Source organism: Crocodylus siamensis, chromosome 10, assembly GCF_052110815.1.
Source record: "Crocodylus siamensis isolate JL-2025a chromosome 10, ASM5211081v1, whole genome shotgun sequence".
NCBI lineage: Eukaryota > Metazoa > Chordata > Crocodylia > Crocodylidae > Crocodylus > Crocodylus siamensis.
Window position 1 is genome coordinate 57,538,841 of NC_143404.1, and position 19,442 is coordinate 57,558,282.

The window sequence follows — 19,442 nt, forward strand, 5'->3', positions numbered from 1 at the left end:
GATTCTAAGAGTCATTTAACCGAGTCCAAAAGGAGTTACAAACATTTAGCACACCTCAGGATAAGCCTATATATTGACTTCATTGTTCCTCTCGCTCATCTGTGAGAACCTGCTTGCGTTGTACCATATTTTGACAGATGCCATAACCTCCAGCCTCCATGTTTCTAGACCTAAACAAGTCTAAATGTGCAATACAGGTTCAAAATGAAGTATGCAAGAAGAGCTCAGGAGAAGAATCTCTTAGCTTCCTGAACAAGGCAAGAACCTTTTAGCTTCCTTAGCTTCCTCCCCACGGGGGCCATGGGGAGAGGGATTTAACGGTGGGGGTCTACTACAGACCCCCCAACCAAGGGGAGGAGCTGGACTGGGAATTTTCAGGCCAGCTTGCAGAGGCACTTAAGGCAAGGGATGTAATTGTCATGGGTGACTTCAATTACCTGGACATCTGCTGGGAGGAACAGTCAGCCAGGTCGGACCATTCCAGGAGGTTCCTGGCTGAGATACAGGACTTCCACTTAATTCAGGAGGTGCACAGTCCCACCAGGGGAATGCCCTGTTGGACCTGGTCCTGGCGACAGGCGACAACCTAGTAAGGGGCCTCCAGGTCCTTGACCACCTGGGTGATAGCGATCATCTCTTGCTGGAATTCACCATCCAGTGCAAAGGGTCAGTAGCAAGGCAGTAGCCCTAGACTTCAAGAGGGCCAACTTCAATGAGTTGAGATTAGTGGGAGAGGCGCTGGGGTTCTCAAGGGCAGGGGAACTCAGTGCCCAAGATGAGTGGTCGTTCCTTAAGGAGACGATACTCAGGGCCCAAGGGGTGACAATCCCAACAAAAAGTAAGGGGGGCAGGAGTGCCCGAAAGCCCCCCTGGCTCACCAAGGGCGTCCAGGAATGCCTGGTTGCCAAAAAGGCGGCGTACACCCAGTGGAAGTGGGGTGCCAGCTCCAAAGAGGAGTATACCTCCTCTGCTCGGGCCTGTAGGGGGGCTGTCAGGAAAGCTAAGGCGGACATAGGGCTAGACTTGCGTCCAAAATCAAAGATAACAAAAAGTCCTTTTTCAAATATATAGGGAGGATGAAGAAAGCACCAGGAAATGTGGGGCTCCTGCAAGATCCTCTGGGCAATCTGGTGGTTGCGCCAGAGGAGAAAGCAGACCTCTTTAACCAATTCTTCACCTCTTATTTCTTGGGCAGGGACTGGGACTTCCCCACCATGATGCAAGATGGGCTCGAGGGGAACGCTTCCAGACCTCAGGCTGGGGAGGACCAGGTTAGAGAGCTTCTGGAGGGGCTGGACGTGTTCAAATCAGCAGGTCCAGATGCTCTCCACGCCAGGGTGTTGAGGGAGCTAGCAGGGGTTATTGCAGGGCCCTTGGCACTGCTTTACGAGTGCTTGCGGTGCTTGGGCCAGGTGCGGGATGATTGGAAGGTAGCCAACATGGTCCCCATCTTTAAAAAAGGGAGGAGGGAGGACCCGGGCAACTATAGGCCAGTCAGTCTTACCTCAATCCTAGGGAAACTCTTTGAGAAGATCATCATGGAGCACAGCTGTGATGGGCCAGCCTCAGAGGTGATGCTCAAGGGCAACCAGAACAATTTCATTAGGGGGAGGTCATGTCAGACCAGCCTGATTGCCTTTTACGATCAGGTCACAAAAGCCTTGGATGCAGGTGTCGCTGTGGATGTAGTCTTTCTGGACTTCAGCAAGGCCTTTGACACCATCTCCCACCCCATCCTCGTTAAAAAATTGGGCGACTGTGGCATTGATGCCTACACAGTCAGATGGATCGCAGATTGGCTGAAGGGTCGCACTCAGAGGGTGGTGGTGGACGGGTCATATTCGACCTGGGGAGAAGCGGGCAGCGGAGTCCCCCAGGGCTCGGTCCTTGGGCCTGCGCTGTTCAATCTCTTTATCAGCGATTTGGATGATGGGGTGAAAAGCAACTTGTTTAAATTTGCTGATGATACCAAAATTTGGGGGGAGATGAGCACGCTAGTAGGGAGGGAAAGATTGCACCAAGACCTGGATAGGTTACAGGGGTGGGCTAGCAAAAACAGGATGTGCTTCAACACTGATAAGTGCCGGGTGCTGCCCTTGGGCAGTAGTAACCAGCACCACACTTATAGGATAGGAAACTCCCTTCTTGAGAGCACAGAGGCAGAAAGGGATCATGGAGTCATTACTGACTCCAAGAGGAACATGGGCCAACAATGCGAGGTCACAGTTGGCAGGGCTAACCGCACCTTGTCGTGCACCCACAGGTGCATCTCTAGCAGGGACAAGGAGGTGATCCTCCCCCTCTATCCAACACTGGTCAGGCCACAGCTGGAGTACTCTGTCCAGTTCTGTGCGCCCCACTTCAGGAGGGATGTGGACAACATTGACAGGGTCCAGAGGAGGGCCACCCGCACGATCTGGGGACTACAGGGCAGAGCCTACAACGAGAGACTGCGGGACCTGAACCTGTTCAGCCTTCACAAGAGAAGGCTGAGGGGGGACCTGGTGACCATCTATAAACTCACTAGGGGAACAGAAGGGTTTGGGAGAGACCTTGTTTCCCCTAGCGCTCCCTGGCATAACAAGGAATCACAGCCACAAGTCGTTGGAGAGTAGGTTTAGATTAGACATCCGTAAGAACTACTTCACGGTCACGGTAGCTAGGATCTGGAACCAACTTCCAAGGAAGGTGGTGCTGGCTCCTACCCTGGGGGTCTTTAAGAGGAGGCTGGATGCCTACCTGGCTGGGATCATTTGAGCTCAGTTTTTTTCTCCTCCCCTGGCAGGGGGTTGGACTTGAAGATCTATAAGGTCCCTTCCGACCTGACTTCTATGAATCTATGATTCTATAAACACAGTAAAGAAGCAAACAAGAGAACACAGGGCATGTCATATTTGCTTATTCTACTAGTGTTACCTTGCTTCTCTTTGCAATTAACGTTGTGAAAGTCTTGATCCAACATATTTTTAGTTTCTTCTGTTGCTAGTTTTCAATCTACAGATCATTTATACTGTGACACTTGCTTAGGCATTTAAATTCCCACTTCAGGCTACAATTTGTTAAAGTAAGCCAATTATCAAAGCGCAAATTGTGAATTGCACATTTGACCGAAACAGTCATCATTTGTAATGTGTTGGTCCGTTACACATGTCCAATGAAGAAACAGAAACAAGAACTTATGACACTCCTAACTAATCAAATAAATACACATTACAAATTTTAAATCTCCTTTCAGCAAACATTTGAGCTAAAAATGCACTAATAAAATTTGAAAAACTCATACTTTCTTGAGTGACTATTCACAGGACATTCCTTCCATTATTTGCTCATCAAAAATAAATAATATTTTCTTCCTTAAAACACTTTTTTTGTAGAAAGCCAAGCGTGACAGTCACCAAGAAAAAGGGATTCAGGAAAACTGAACCCATCATGAGGTTTAAGTTGTGATTCACAAATATTCAAGGAATTGAAGACTAAGAAATAATAATTATAGTTTAAGGCAACACCAAGAGAAATGTTACATCTTAATAGAGAAAATTTACTTACTGGCAAGTACTTCTTTGAGTGGAGTGTTTCTTTAGCCCATAACTAGAAATGTGTAGAAGCCACCTCGAAAGAGAAAAGTAAAAAGCAAACTAAGTGAGGGATGCAGGTGTTAGATCATGAGCATTTCTTTGGCAGGCAAAAAAAGCATGTTATATATTGTACACATAAAATATAGCATGGGCCAACAAGTTAAGTAGGAATTTGCACAAACAATTAGCATGACTACCCTAGGAAATCAAGTGAACGAATGTAGCCAAACATGGCTAAGCAAGCTCATGTTATGCACAAATACTTATAATTACAGTCATAGCAACACTGCACTGAAAAAAATTAGGTGTGCACTTCTCACCCTTGTTGACGAGTCCTTTCATTGAAAGATCATGCTGTTACTGTACTTTGGCACATCATTTGGTCCCCAGTGACAGTAACTATCTTACCACCTCAGGAACTATGTATTTTTGTACATATTTTGAGGCTTTTAAAACTGTATGCCCATTATATCTGAGCACCTGATGATTTATCCTCAAAAGACCCCTCTGGGATAGGGAAGCATTATGGTCCACATTTTACAAACAGGCCATTGAATGCACAGTGATTAAGGGACCTGCCTAAGGCTGCAGAGGCAGCATGTGTTAGAGATACAAATTAAATAACCAGATCTGGGGAATCGAGTCCACGGCCCTGACCACGAGACCATTCTCCTTCATAAATTAAAAACTGCCATTAGGCTGCACTCCTGAAACCTGTCTGGAGAGAAGATGAAATCTAAATACTTAGTAACATTAGGTATTAATTTGCTACTCCATAGTCTTAGTAAAGCTTGTGCTATTGAAAGGTGAATTGGGCTCTTTATTACTTCTTGAGTGGGTTGTTGCCCTGTGTCCCAAAATGTTTTGATCTCTGGCTATAACCACAGAATATGCTGAAAATTCACCTTAGCCAAAATCATATCCTTTTCATTTAGCTGAACCATCTGGCAGGGGCAAGGTGTGACCTGCGGAGGAGGATATGATGCTGGTACAGTAATAGTTCAGTATGTACAAATTATCTGGGTCTGGTTTCTACACTTGATTCCAAAATTTTGGGGGTTTCAGGAGTGGGGAAGTTCTTGCCCACTTATTTGAACAGCTGCACAGGTTGTGAAATGCCATGTTCTACCCACTCAGTTTCTTGATTCAACTTTTTTGTTGTCAGCAATGGAGCTTTCAATCACAGTCCTGAGAAAACTGTGAATATTGTCACATCCCTCCCCCCACAGAGCAGTCCAAAGGCTTGAGAGACACAGGAGTGATCAACACTGTGCCACTAAACCAGGGGTGGGCAAAATGCGGCCTGCGGGCCAGATGCGGCCTGCCAGGTCATTCTATCTGGTCCGTGGGGCCCCTAAAATATTTAGAAAATGAATATTTATCTGCCCCTGGCCGCCTGTCATACAGCCCTCGATGGCTCGCCAAAACTCAGTAAGTGGTCATCTGCCTGAAATAATTGCCCACCCCGTACTAAACATAACCCCTTTCAGACTTACAGTGAACAGGGCATGCTGCATTGCCTGAAACCTTGAAAATAAAAAGCAATCCCAGTGAAGGGCCAAACTCTCCTAAACTCCAGGCATCAGCTCCTATTAAGCAAAGACAATATATCACAGATTATGCTTAGGTAGCACCTTTCATGCAAACATCCCGGAACAATCAAAATCAAACAGAATCAATCACTGAGATGTAAGGAGCATTCACCAAGGAAAACAGAGAGAGCAAGCAAGTCTTGGCTAAAGTCCTGCAAGAATGAATTCCCCATCCAAGCAGCACAGCCACTAAAAGCACAGGGCATCCAAAATGATTTTTATTTGAAAAGCACTGAAGGGACTGAAAGAAAAGTAGCTGAGTAGAAATGGACCCCCACTCCCATACATGGGAAAAAGCAGGCAGATAATGACAGATAAGCAGATCCAGCTGGGCTGTAGATGTGCTACTTGGAAAGACCAACAAGCTTGGGACAGAATAGATTTTATAGGTCCAGAGAAGGGAATATGGTACAGTAACGTGACTAGGCAAACGCATTGGGACCGAATAAGATCTAACCCAAACCTTTGCCCAAGATGAAATCAAATAAGAACCAACCTTTGTCTGTAGACTGAAAGAGTTCACTCCGTTCAGTGCCTCTCCCCCAGCTTTTTTGTGTCCCTCACATATCCTGTTGTGGTGATAAGGGAAAGAAGCAGTGGCAGAAAGGTCATAGAATCATAGAAATTATTGGCTGGAAGGGACCTCGAAGGATCATTGAGTCCAGCCCCCTGCTCCGGGCAGGAATATTGCTGATATCAAATGATCTCAACAAGGTGTCTGTCCAGTCTCCTCTTGAAGATTTCCAGAAGGAGTCCCCTGTTTGCCAGGTTCAAGAGGTTTAGATATGTATCTGGTACTGGTCCAAAACAAACCTTCTGACCTTTTGTAGTCTGCTCATTTCTAGCAAAAATCTAGGGCTGGGAAGGACCCTTGCTGGGCATATGAAGGTAGCTGGAGTTTGTAAAATTAAAGGTACAGAAACATAGGCCTAGAGGTTACCAAAACACAATCTGCTTTCTCTGTAATGGTCTTGCCACCTAGTGGATGCTACATTTTTGGAGTTTGTTTGACAGGAGGAATTTGTGTATTGTGATGTCATGAAATGTATGTTGTGATGTAATAGCATTATGGCAGTGAGTTTCGATATAACAGAAGATGCTCTGACACCATATTATCCTGCATCAAAATGACACTGCATCATGATACAATGGGATGATACTCATCAAATATTCATTGTCTTCTGTCAGAAAGTTGTTTGTTACAAAGCATCCTGATAATGGGCTGAAGTTTTGAAGGCCCCCAAAATGAGAACTGCTAATATCCTACAACCAGTACTTAAATGGCATGAGACTGTCCCAGGTAAAAAAGCAATGTCATGACTAGAAGTCTAAGAAGCGATTGTACACCACTGACAGGTAGCAGAGATTCTCATTCAGATATGCTGCTTTGGGGACTGAAAGCAAGGGTTTCCAGTCCTACAGTCTTGCCTCAGCAGGAATACCTCAGAATGAGATGGAGACTATGAGCATAAGAACTGGCAGTCTTGCTAACATGAGGGGTGAGTTTCCTGACCGGTTAGAAGGCCTCAGGGACCCACTTCAGTGATCTAAACAAGTACTGCAGCAGCCTCTTCAAAGCTTTAAAGTCTGCAGAAGTTGTTGTGTGAGATGTACAGCACTTCCTATATTCCTATGACTGTTATTCCATTCTGATACTAATGTCGCTGCATCTCTTCAGAATACTTTAGAACCACTGATGTTGAGTCTCACATTGGCCTGTATACCGATTGCTATTTTTATTGCCATTTTACAGATGGTAAAAGAGAGATGTAGAGTGTGGAAGTGACTTTTAAAAGGCCACCCAGCAAATTAGTGGCAAAGGGAGAAATGAAAACCAAACCTTCCTGCTGAACACAATAGAATATCCTGCATCATTACTTCCAGTTTCAGTCTCAGCCAGAATTGAAAAGGAGCACCAGCAACAGGGGGGAAACCTCCCCAAATATCAGAACTGCAAGAAAGGTTTATATTTGATTCTGATAAAGGGTGGAAGCTGAATGTTATCTGAACCAGACTGCGAAGCTGAATACAAATGGCTTCCGACTTCTAGGTTCAGAGTAGGAGTAAGAGATTACTTTGGTGAATACTTTATTTACTCTAAACAATGGGGTTTGGTTTGATCAGAGACTATTTACAAATTAAAGCTGAATTTGGTGAATAGTTTCATCAGAATAAAAAAATGAAGCGAGAGGGTGAATAACTCTTTCTAGATCAACTGCGAGGGCACATATTGAAGTCATATCCCTAGGTTCCAGCCCCAGCTCCAATGTATATTTAACTATTCTATACCAAGTAGCAGAGTTTCAACAGGATAATCATCCTTTAACATCCCACAGCACAACAGTTAATTGTTCCCCCAATCTGGCAAACAAAGTATTTGAACCTGAATCACCCACATTATGGGAGAATGTCCTAACCATGGGGCCATAGGCAATAACAGGGCAGAAGCCACCACCTCCTCCACAGTTTTGTAAACAGAACCTAACTTCCCCCCCACCCACCCCCTCCTTTCATCTAGCCCTTTACTTTCATTTAAAAATGCCCCCATAAATGAAACCAACCTATTTATCTAGGTCAAACTAAACATTTGAAAGTGAACTGCTTTGATTCACCAAATATTTGGTTTTGGGTCAACCTGAAAATTATATGAGTATTATTTTTTGGTTCAGCCACTGAATCAAAGAATCATTTATTCACTTGGCCCTATTTTGGAAACAAAAATGTAGAAGTCAGAGTGGCATAGAAGGAGGCACTGGGAAGCTTTCTGCATACCAGTGAACACTAGGAGCATACGCACACTGCAGACACAGGTAGAGGAACATCACCAGAAAGATAATGAAGCATACTGAGGGTCTCACAGGGATTGACAGGCTAACAATGCGATGAGCTTTCTGCCTGATGCATTACACAGATCTTGTTCATAGGCAACTCCAGAACTAATCCTCAGATGTTCTACATCGGACTGAAGATAGAGATATCTCTGGCCCATGACATCAGTGCCATTTATCTGTAACACGTGTCAGGCTTATGAAATCCTACTGCAATGTAGCAGACTCCACAATATGCTCCATTAGTAACCAGCCAAGCAACCTGCCATCTCCAGTTCATAGGCTTTAAAAAAACAATCTAAAGAGCAGAGGTGCAACCCTGTGAGGTGAAGGGAAAATTTCAGAGACAGCTGGACCCTTGCAGCAGGGGCTGTCAGCAAACAGTGCTGATCTTTGATTATTCTCACGCATTTGAGTGAACACAGCTGTCTGTCTTTTCTAATTCAGGGGTACAATGCTGTGGCTTGTAATGTGAGGCATGGTCATGGCAGTACTGCCAAAAACAACATCTAATAAATCGTCAAATGCCATTTACCCTGCATCACCTTCTTAGCTGAAATTTTTTAGTATTGAAGAGAGAGTTTTTCTGTGGTGACAAGAACTTTAATACCCTCCTCTCTCCTTTCAGACCTCACCTTATAACAAATGTGCTGATCATGATGCCAAGTAAACTCTGAAAAGCACCTTGTCAAGACACCCTTTCTCCTTCTGGCTGAGATTAGGTCTGTTTTATATTCTCTTGTCATTACCAAAAGCATTTGCATGAAAAGCCAATTCTTTGTTCTGCAGGGTCCTCTGCTCCCTACTGGTTTTTAAAAAAATGTTCAAGTAATTGATTGGAAATTACTTTTATTGCAACAGCAACTCAATAGATTAAATAACTCACAAATTCAAAAATGAGAATGGGCCAATTTCATCCTTGGTGGAACACCACTCCTTTTGGTGGAGTTCCACCAGCAATTAATTTGCCATAATGCATGTAGTAACAAGGAGGCGATTCTTTAAGCTCTAAAGGAAAGACTGCTGGAATCAGATGACCTCAGCAAGATGGGCGTCAAGATGCTTTTTGAAGATCGCTAGGGTGGGTGACTGTGTCACCTCTGGGGGGCGGCCTGTTCCAAACCCTAAGTACTTGACTTGTAAAGAAGTTTTTCCTTACGTCTCACCTGAAGCTATCCTCAATCAGCTTGTGCCCATTATTACTCGTCCTCCCTTGAGGGGCCTTGGTGAACAGATGCTTCCCCAGGCCCTGATATGCTTATAGGCTGCCACTAAGTCCTCTCTGAGTCTTCTTGTCTCCAGGCTGAACAGTCTCAAGTCTTTCAGCCTCTCCTCATACGACCTGGTCTTTCTGCCTCTAATCATGCGCATGGCCCTCCTTTGGACTCTCTTGAGCTTCTCCACATCCTTCCTGAAGTGCAGCACCCAGAACTGGATGTAGTACGCTAGCTGCGGTCTTACCAAGGCCAAGTAGAGAGGGAGGATGACATCCTTAGCCTTGCCTGAGATGCCTCTATAGATGCATGCCAGTGTTTGATTAGCTCTGATCGCATTGGTGGCTTATGTTCATTTTCTTGTCTATCATGATATCCAGGTTTCATTCAGATGTGGTCCTGGCAAGTGTAGCACTGCTGAGTGTGTAAGTGTCTTGTGGATCATTTCTTCCCAGATGGAGCACTTTACATTTCTCCGTATTAAACTATATCAGGTTGAGGTCCGCCCACCTCACGAGCCTGTCCAGGTTGGCCTGTATTGCCAGTCTGTTTATGTGTGACCACACCCCACCATAGTTTGCTGTTGTCACCAAACTTTGCTAGTTTGCTTTAAATACCTGAATCCAAATCGTTAATGAACATGTTGAAAAGCATTGGTCTGAGTACTGAAATATGTATATATGTTATCTGTCTACGACATGAACTATGGATACAAGATTGACCAAGGATACCACAGATGAAGTGTGTTGATATTCCCAAACACACAGAAATGCATGGAGAGGCAAATAAACCAAGGAAATCTCCAGATGGGAGATGAGGCTGAAAATGGGGCTATACAGAGATTTTTAAAACCAATAATTTTTTTGTTAAAATCTTTACCTCTCACACTGCAAACAAAGGTCTAGCCTTCTCGTCTCTGCTGGCACAGTGCAGCTGGGCAGCCCAACCTGGCCCCAGGAAATCCAATCTTTCACCAGCATAAGCAGTCAGTTCTTTCGGCCATCGCTGTATAGAAGTGAGTAGCCACTGAAAATGGCAGAGGAGGGTGTGACCTGGTATTGCCTCTCTGTTTGGAGGACTGCTGAGCACTGGCATCAGATTTAGGATATGGCTAAACTATACAGCTAGCTTGGATATCAGACAGTCTTTCCATGAAAGAAGGAGAGTAAATTAGCCCCACCAGAGGATTGTATTACCATGACTACCCTGATTCCAATATACAAACCAGCTAATTTAAAGCTACCTTTGGTATCTCTACCCCACTCTTCAGGCTGCAGTATAGTTATACTCTCCAAGGCCTGCAAGATCTGCTCTGTAAGGGTCTCAGGAGGTTTCAATCTAAGTCATGCCAAAAGCGGGGCATTTGTCAGGAAGCACAACTTTTTTCTGTACCCTGGTATAGTATCCTAGGGGCTGAGTTGTATGATATGGCTGTTTCTGTTTGTGGAGATGGGGGAAGGTTGTAAAAATTATTATATTTTGGTCTATGTTATGTTTCCACCCTCCAGAAACTCAAAGCAAAACTCGGTAGGAACCATTCAGTTTTATCTGGTTTCCCTGCAAAACCACAGACATCCTTGGAGTTCACTCAGAATAGATTCTGTTTCCTGAAACTTGACCTAAGGACACTAAAACATTCATGAAACTTAGAAACCCTTGGATAAGCACTGGGGCTGTAATAAAACCTCACAGCAGGTGAATCTTGTGCCTAATCTCTCATTTATTACAAAAACCTCACAAACCTCTGCAAGTCCATTCATAGTATCTAACAAAATAGGTGGTAGCCTACCAAAATTCATGCCTCTCTGAACAAGTTAGTCTATAACTTGCCACCTTGCCCTGCCTAACATTGCTAACTACTTCTCTCTACTCTGTCTCACTAGTTAACAGAGTAATTATCTAAGAAGCAATTCATTTCCCTGGATGAGGCTACATGTACAGTTCTTAGCTGTGCAACACAATGCTGCTCCTTTTCTTGGTTCTCACTTGTGCGATAAGAGATCTTTCAAAATATCTGGATAGTGCTGCATATGCCTGAGTATCACTAGTTTTATTGCTTTATTTTTTGGTAAAGAAGCACTGAATGTGCCCTTCAAGGCTTACCTGTACTTTTCCTCTTTGGGACATAAAGCATTGTAATGCAATAAAAGCACTCCATCTCCCAACACCAGTGTTGCTAGACTCTTGTGGCTCAGAACTAGACACTGGGTTTGGGAATTCAATTTGGATTTGACATTAAGTCAGAATTGCATGGTTTGCAAAAGGGCTGACATGCTAGAAAGATTCCCTCCCATTCTTTGTCAAAGTAATTTATAATGTTGAGTTACAGACCCCATACAGAGGTTTGTCTTACTGCTGGGAAGTTTCAGACAGAATCGCCATTGGTAAAGGCATCCGCGACTACAGCTGAGTAAACGTCAGGTCCCTAACCATTATTATACTAAGTAGAACTGTATTATGTGGCTGTCAAGCCCCCTGTGGGGTGAATGTTTCCAATGTCAACCAAGAAACATTTGTCATGGGGATGAACATTCCTTTGGTCTCCCTGGAAACAATCTTGGAGAGGCAAAATGCTAGTTGGAGGGGCCACAGCCCTCCTCCCCCACAAGCCCCGCTGCTGCCTTTCACTCCTGACCCACAGTATCCCCCCCACTCGACTATGACCCACCCATCCCAAGCAGCTGCATGCTCATCTTTGTCTGTCTTCCTATATAGTCAGATTGATCAGTTGCTTTATGTTGAGGAATACACCACTTTCATGAACTGACTCGATCTAGTAGAGTTCAGGCCTGACTTAAAAACAAGTAGAAAGAGGCCACAGCCTGAGTATCATTAGAGGATTCAGGACCTGTAGGAATTTTTGTCATGTTACATTTGTCTTATTTTGGGCATGTTCATATCCAGTTGCTTGTGGCATAGAAACCCACACTCATACGAAGAGAGACCTTTGTGAACTGCCATAGAAACCTTTCTCTTGGCGTATTAACAGGTGAACAGGACATGCTACAACAGGCGGAAATATCTGCAAAAGAGAAAGATTAACTTTATCAGCCCCTTCTCTTCCTCAAGTCATGTAGTGCCACCTACTGGAGAACTGTTTTTAAAAAGCTGCACCTTCTAGTGGGGTCATTGCAGTGTGGCCCTGAAGGTCCAAGAAATAGCGAGGAGAGGACCAGCCCTGAGGAAGGGCAGCAATTGGCTCCCAGCTTGTCCTGAGTCTCTCCCAACTATACAGCAGGTGTCCTAAAGGATGTCAGGAAAAAAAACCCTTGCCTCTTATTAAAAATAAGAGAGGTGATGAGCAGTGGGAGTCTGAAGTCAGGCAAAAGGCAGGGCAGAGATGCACCTTTACAGACTAAATAAGATACAGAGAAAGAGAGAGAGATGGCACGCAAGCTTTCATGACGAGCCACAGTTTATTTCATCAGATACAACTGGTGTCGGGGTAGGGAGGAGTAATATGACAGGGGGAGGGAGGCAGTGATATGCCTGTGCTCTGCCCATCACTCCCAAGCCACAGCCCCCCCACCCGCCAAGCCCCGCTGCTTCCTTTCTCTCCTGACTCACAGCATCCCCCGCAACCATGCTGGTGCTTCTTGATCCCAACCCGCAGCCTCCTGGCACTGCCTGTGCCCCGTACTCCTAATCCACAGTCTCCTGCCCCAGCAGTGCCCCTCACTCCTAAGCCACGTTCCCCCCAGCCCTGCCAGTGCCCCTCACTCCTGACCCACAGTCGCACCGCCCTGCCTGGCTGCATGCCGGCCAGGTGCATAGTGTTTGAGAGAGCCCAGAGAGCCACTCATATGATCCAAGGCCTGGAGGGAAGGCTGAGGGACTTGGGACTCTTCAGTCTGGAGAAGAGAAGGCTGAGATGGGGACTTGGTGGCAGCCTACAACTTCATAAGAGGGGTACATTAGGATCTGGGAGAACAGCTGGTCTCTAGAGCTCCCCAAGGAATAACAAGGTCTAACGGCCATAAACTCCAGGAAGGCCGATTTAGACTGGATACAAGAAAAAAGTTCTTTATGGTGCGTGTGTCCAGGGTCTGGGACAAACTCCCCCCAGAGATGGTGCAAGCACCTACTCTGGTCTCCTTCAAAAAACAGCTGGATTTATTTCTTGCTGGGGTCACTTGATCCCAGCTGACTTCCTGCCTATGGCAGGGGGGCCAGACCCAATGATCTCATGAAATCCCTTCCAGCCCCTAATGCCTATGAAATCTATGAATATGCACCCTGCCTCCAGGTGCCCTCCGCCCGCTCCCCCAGCCCCAAGCAGCTCCTTGCTAGGGCTAGCCCTGAAGTGATGGGAAAAACTTCAGTGATGAACAGATCAAAATCTCAGACATTTGTTGATATTTTTAAAAAGCGCCTGGACTGAGATGCAAGGACCCCAAAAAGAGGACGTGTTTGCGGAAACCTGGACGTATGGTAACCGTATGCAAACCTCTTTGCTGATCCACAAACCACGCGTGTTGCGCATTAAACTGTGCGCAGTGTTGCTAATTTGCAGCACGGGGGATTACCCCGGTAGCAAACCCCAAAACCCTGAAAAAAAAGCAGGGCAAAGCATGCCAAAATGGCGTGCGCCAGGATAAACATCTCCGTACACTGCGAAGCCCTCTGCTGAGGGACCCCGCACCCCAGCCACCTACACACATCTCCCGCGCCCCGCACCACGCAGCCACACCCAATCCCCGCCCCGCCGCCAAGGCAACCAGGGGGCGGGGCTGACCCACCCCTCCCAGACCAGAGCCCTGGCGCATGCGCCTGGCGGGTCGGCCTGCCGCAAGATGGCGCCCGCGGGCCGGCGGTGGGGGGCGGGGCGTCGTGCGCCGTGACGCGGGCGCCGTGACGCAGCGCGTGCGGCAGCCGCGGGATGGCTGGGCTGGAGCGCGGCGCGGGGCTGCTGGGGGCCTTGCTGGCGCGGCGGGCGGCGCGGCGGGGTCTGCCCTGGCTGCTGCTCCTGCTGCTGCTGCTCGGCTCCGCCGCCCGCGCGCTGGGGCTGCCGCCGCCCTCCTACCTCAGCGTCAAGCGCAACCTGCTCAACGTGTGAGGCGCGGCGGGGCCTGTCCCCTGGGGGCGGGGTCTGGCATGCCCCTGCCCGCGGGGTGCCCGGGTGGCACAGAGGGGCGAGGCGGTGCCCGAGACGCGGTCTGCACCGCAGCCGTGTGGGCATGAGCAGAGCATGGCGGCGTTTCTCGGGGCCGGAGGAAAGGCCCTTGCAGCGATGGGGGCGCGCGAGGGAGCATGTTTGCTGTAGCGAAGGGAACGGATAGGAAAGGCCGACCCCGGGGGCGCACTGCAGGGCCGTCGGAGGCTCGACACAGGACCCACGTTGAAGGCGAGATGCAGGCAGGAGGGCAGCAGGGTTCACAGCAATGGGGAATAGGGGCAGGACTTGGCGTAAAGGGCTCTCGGGCATCCTGAGTGTGAGCTGACAGACGGGTGTCTGCCCACGGTGGCTCTCTCTGAACGAAGTCATAGATTTCATAGATTTTTAGGGTTGGAAGAGAGCTCAGTAGATCATTGAGTCCGACCCCCTGCCCTGGGTAGGGAAGAGCACTGGGGTCAGATGAAGTCATTAAAACCCTCTCCCATTCATGCTCGCCCCCAGCTAGCCTGAAAGTTTAATCCATTTATATGAGTCCTTGTTGGCTTTGTTCTGGCAGCTACTTTGTGAAACTGGCCTGGGCCTGGACATTTTGGCTGTTGCTTCCCTTCATCGGAGTCACCAACTATTGCCTCACTCGAAACGTGCAGGATGTGCTGCGGCGCCTCAGTACCCTGCTGGTGGGTACTGCCGTCTGGTACGTCTGCACCCAGTTCTTCATGTACATTGAGAATCTCACTGGCAGCTGCTACAAGTCCTCAGCACTAGATGTGCTGCATCGGGAGCACCAAAACAAGCATCATTGCCACCAGGCCGGTGGCTTCTGGCATGGCTTTGACATCTCGGGCCATTCCTTCCTCCTAACATATTGTGCCCTAATGATTGTGGAGGAGATGGCTGTGCTGGAAGTCTTGAACACAGACCAGAGCTCTAGATTGCATGGTGTGGTCAATGCCCTCTTCATTGCCTTGAGCTTTCTGGTCACTATTTGGGTCTTGATGTTTTTGAGCACTGCTGTATATTTCCATGACTTCTCCCACAAACTGTTTGGCACGCTAGTGGGTCTGTCGGCTTGGTATGGGACATACAGATTCTGGTACTTGAAACCTTTCTCTCCTGGGCTTCCTCCCCAAAATACTTGCTTGAGTTCAAAGAAGTCGAGTTATAGCAGATAAAAAAAAAAAAATTCTGTTTCCTATTTTGTTTTAAATACAGGATTGGCTATGATTTTTTTTTTTTTTTTTTTTTTTTTTTTTTATAGAAAGGAACGTATTAAGGGGAGGGGAATTAAAAAAACATGTCTTAGTTTGATGGTCCCCAGATGGTTACAGTCCAGTTCCTGGTGTCACAGACTGCCACCCAGGAATAGGAGTAACTGACCAGGTAATTGGTGATCTTGGCAAAGCAGTCAGCCACAGATTTGCCCCCCTTCAGTGTTCCACCAGGATAATCAGGTGCATTGGCAAGAAGTAGTTGGGGGGGAAGCTTACATTGCTGCTACCTTTGCTGTACCTGTTCTGTGGGGAAACAGAGAAAATTAAAGATTGACAGGCAGCCCCTTTTCCCTCCCTCCCTCCATTTTTTTAAGACAGAAGATTTTAATAAGGTCCAAATCTCAAGCTAACTTTAATTGCTGACTCTTTTTTTTTTTAACTCTCCACTTGTAATCTTTCCAGTTGTGCCAGAGGCAGTGCAAAGCTGCTAACTATTGCAACAAACGTGTAGTTGGCAAGAATACTTTAACAAGGAGAATGCAGCTTCATTGTAAAACTGCAGCACCTGTGTTCTCAAGTGTTACAGACTTTCCATAAATTCTTACCAGCCCTTGCTGCTAGAGAATTATTTTTGTTTTTGTGGCCCGATGTCTTATGCTAGATCTCAAATGTAAATTTTCTGTTTCCTGTCAACCTTTTAAAACGGAAGGCCCAAAATGAGTTTTATCTCATTAGATAGCTTATTTTCTCCTTAAATAATGGTGGGTTTTTTGTTCTTTATTCATGACACTAATTTAAAAAACTGAAAAGCCATGATGAGAGAACTCCTTCAGGTACTGTTAATGTCTTAAATTACTTCATTTCTTGTACAAAAGTTTGGGGGCAATTTTATACATTTATTACATGTTCAGCTTCTGTACTTGCAGTTGAAATACTGTTTTATGTGTTCTTTTTGGAAGTGCAATGAAATTCTGAAGGTCGGGTAACAAGCATGTTAACTGATTTTGCACTGACTTGAATCAGTATTTTATTGGTCTTGAGAATTATATAGAGCACAGGATTGTTTTTTCTCCAAGGTTATTATAGCAATATGCATACAGATATTTATTCATGTCCTATCAGTATCAGTAAGCTGTTTCATTTTGAATGCACGTTAAATGTTGTCTATTGCTGATGTAGCAAAAACTGTGGCTGGTAAAAACCCAATTGCATTATAGAAAGCACGGATATACATTGAGTTGGACACTAAGGGTATTTTTAACCAGTACTTTTAATTGTTTTATGAAAGGCTTATTTGTGTAAGGAACAAACAAATCAAAATCCATTTTTCATCTGTAATAGCATGTCCAACATGCTACCAAACAGTGCTTGTCTCAGCTAAAATTTAGATATTTGTAGTAGTATGATATTGAACCTAAATTTTCTTCAAACCTCGATTCTGAGTGAATTGTTTTGCTGCCTTTTAGAACAAGGTGATCCATAACCTAATCTGGGTATATATCATATTGCCATTTCAATTTCCTGGCGAAAGAAAGGGGTAGGTCCACAAACACTTAACAACTTAATATCTCATTTGGGACCTGTTCCTGTGAATTGCTGAATTCCTATGGGAAGGCTATGCCAGTTAAAATTATGTTGGGGTTTAAACTGATATAGTGAAATTGGTTTTGATCTAATTTAAGGTGAACACTCGTATTTTGATGTAATTTAAACCTGCTCTCATTATGAAATCATTAGATTTCAGCCAAACTGAATGAGTTGCTCTGTATGGAAATGATGCTTTACATCAGATTTACTAAATCAGGTTTAGCTTCCCGTCCTAGGTTATTCCTGGCAACTTGCCTGTCTAGGCAAGTCTAAGAGGAACCCCAGTAGCTTTAAGAACTATATGCTAAGTGCCTTTGAAAGCTTAATTGTATATTAAAGTGTGCCCTGGAAATGCATGGTTGAAGTAGTCTGTTTACAGACACTTCTAACCACCTATCCAGTGTGTCATAATGGTATATTATTGTGAGTAATATGGTAAGGGCTAGGTGTGCTTAATACTTTATTGGAACCTCAACAGTAGTATTTTTCTCAAGAGCAAGTGATCAAAATCACCAAGGGAATTTGCCAGGGAGTCTGAGCAAGGTTCCATTTCTGGAGTCTAAAGATAATGGTCTGATTCTACTGCTTATGCTCATGAGTAATCAAGGGGCTCCTGGTGTGGATAAGGACTACTGAGGTGTGTATACATTGCAGGGTCAGACCCTCTTTGTCCCTCAGGATTGCCATGGTGCAATATAGCATGTTTTCAAAAGCATCTGGTATAAAAATGTATGAGCAAAGCAAGCCTTGTAGTGTGTACCCATTGTATGGGCAGATTTGCAGCACGCATACCTTATGCACCCATGGTTAAAATCCAGTTCCATTAAAATCAGTGGTAAAACTGTTGAGCTTAATGGGCTTCGGACCTCACTCCTTATGTATTTGGAAGTCTAGGTGTTATATAGAGGCCACCCATTTACTGATGGCTCAGACACTGGAACTTTTTAATTTGCACTTCAGGCAGAAGACCTTAAACTCAGTGTTGTTCTAATAGCTGTCTATAGAAGTCAGAGGTTGGGCAATCTTCTGTCCATGCATTTAGCATAATTTTTGTTCTCTTTCATTTCTTCTGTGGAGCGGAATGAATGCGAATCTCAGGGGAAAAATCCAGTCCGTCCGCTTTTGGGATAAGTTTGCATGGAACACAAACCTGTACTCTAAGTAGATGGATTTGATGAGGATTTTTGCCAAAATGGACAGATCATTTCCAGCACTTGTCAGACATGAACTTTGAGTTTTAAAATAACAAAAGACTAAAATGTTTTACAGGACAAAATCTTGTAGTAGATGCTTATAGGAAGCAACTTGTAATCATGAAACTGTAGCTCATAATATCCTCATTTTCTCTTCATTAAAAGTCACTACAGTTCCTGTCTCTTGCCTCCATATAGAGTTGTTTGTCCCATGTCTCTGGAATTTTTTAAGGAATTTTGCATTTCCTCTTTCTATTGCTATCCCCCAAAAGCATAAATAATTACAGTATCATTTTGTTTAATTACATGGCTTTTTGTTATTCATCAGTTATCTATATATAAGAATGCCTCTCCAAGTAAGCATTTGAGTGGGATTTCTGACACTTCAAGTCTCAAAAACTATTCAGTTGGCCAAGAAATGGCTAAGGAATAGAAGCACAAGAGGTATACCAGACCAAGAAGTTGAAAATGATTTGGGATGAATTTCACTAATATTTTCATTACATATAATGTTTTATAAATTACATCGCTTTCTCACTTGGAGGGTGTTTGAGAACTACAACAGATAACCTAGACACGTGTGATACCTTCATCACTGGAAGTTTCTAACTGTGTGTTAGACAAACATTTGTCTCAGATGTTTTCAACTATAGGAAGATTTTGCCCTAAGCAGGGGGTTGGATCAGGTGACCTTAGGTCACTTTCAAGCCTGTTTTTCTATGATCGTAAAAGGTTCCATGTGGTGGACAGTATTTGGGTGAAAGTGAAAGCTCAGGTATGAAACAAAACTCAGGTAGGGTCTGGAGGGAACAACATACCAGAAAATTGCAGGTGATACAGTAACATAACTAGGGGTGGGCAACCAAAGTACAAGCCCCGGAGCAGCAATTTTTAAGGCATAAGAATGGGAGTGACTGCTGCCATTGCTGCCCAGGTCCTAGACTTGCTCGTTATGTGAGGATGTTTATGATGGACCTGACAGACTATGGGCCCCCAGTGAGCCAAAACTTCAGGCACATCAAATGTAGCTTGGGGGATAGCTGTGCTGACAAAATTAAACAAGGACCTCTAAAAGGAGTGAGACTTGCCTCCCTTCTTTGGTGTCGGACTGAGCCATTCACCAGCC

At 45.3% G+C, this 19,442-nt stretch overlaps 1 protein-coding gene across 1 annotated transcript; it reads left to right on the top strand.

Moving 5' to 3' along the window:
* Positions 1–14,046: 14,046 nt before the first annotated feature.
* FITM2 (fat storage inducing transmembrane protein 2) lies at positions 14,047–18,496 on the top strand. Its single transcript, XM_090020550.1, has 2 exons — positions 14,047–14,261; positions 14,882–18,496. Exons 1-2 carry the CDS (start codon positions 14,089–14,091, stop codon positions 15,495–15,497), a joined length of 789 nt encoding a protein of 262 aa, XP_089876676.1. The 5' UTR covers positions 14,047–14,088; the 3' UTR covers positions 15,498–18,496.
* Positions 18,497–19,442: the final 946 nt, after the last annotated feature.